General features: G+C 37.8%; 1 protein-coding gene across 1 annotated transcript in view; it reads right to left on the bottom strand.

The window, feature by feature from the left end:
• Nucleotides 1-984, bottom strand: part of LOC106875203 (uncharacterized) — a 28,657-nt gene that overhangs the window by 16,718 nt on the left and 10,955 nt on the right. Inside the window, exon 2 of the mRNA XM_014923247.2 lies at nt 177-671. Within this exon, the coding sequence (XP_014778733.1) occupies nt 177-671 (495 nt within the window). The remainder of the gene's footprint in view (nt 1-176; nt 672-984) is intronic.

Here is a 984-nt window from a genome sequence, read left to right as displayed (position 1 = left end):
ACATACACGTACGTGCACACACACATATATATTTATATAATATGCACGTGCACATACATATACTTGTAGCTGAGGGCCGACGGAAGACAGATGCCCCACTTTTTTTCGCCAAACCACCTTATTAAAGAAAAACAAAACAAGCAAATCAATGGTTAGAATACCCATTGTCCACTTACCGAGTTTCCAAAAGCAAGAATAGTCTTAGCAAACTCTCCGACAGTCTGAACTTCTCTATGCCTGTCGACATGATGCTTACGGAATTCCTTCTTTTGTGTAACCTTTACAGGGTCCCTTTCTTTCCTTTCTTCCTTCCTCTCATTCTCCCTTACATCTTCATCTCTATCGTTGTTCCCTTCCAGATGTTCCATGGAGTCTCGAACCCTCTTCCATTGTTTGTTTCTCAACGCTAAGTCTTCGGAGAATAGCAGTAATGCCCCTTTACGGGTCGTAAATGTTTTCGGCAACGAAATTTCATTGTTGACAAATTTTCTAAAAGGGTCTTCGGTCGTCGTTTCCACATTGTTGTTGTTGTTGTTGGTGGTGGTGGTGGTGCAACTGCTGTTCTTATTGTTGTTGCTACCGTTGTTTAAGGGACATTTCCGGTAGGGTTCAAGAGCAACTTTAGGGTACCTAAAACCTTTATTTGATCGCCGAACCAAGTTGAAGTAATCCTGTTGGAGAAAAGCAAATATATAAAAAACTAAGTTGTGTAAATTATGTATGTATATATGAACGTGTGTATATATGTGTATATGCTCTTTAAGAACACGTGTGTTTGAAAAGGTAACAAAAGCGCTCACACACTAGAAAAAACTTCCTCCCCAAAAACGTTAGTAACATCCTCATAAAAGATTTCGTAACATTTTTTTAAAAAATAATTTTTTAAAACAAATCACTTTTACACTTCAAAAACTGTATTAAGTAATCCTCATAGACTTTCAAAATATATACGTACAGTAATCCCTCGATTATCGCGGGTGTTAC

The sequence above is a fragment of the Octopus bimaculoides genome, chromosome 27, assembly GCF_001194135.2.
Source record: "Octopus bimaculoides isolate UCB-OBI-ISO-001 chromosome 27, ASM119413v2, whole genome shotgun sequence".
Lineage (NCBI taxonomy): Eukaryota > Metazoa > Mollusca > Cephalopoda > Octopoda > Octopodidae > Octopus > Octopus bimaculoides.
The sequence above is the reverse complement of the archived record's forward strand: the minus strand, read 5'-3'. Positions and strand labels throughout refer to the sequence as shown.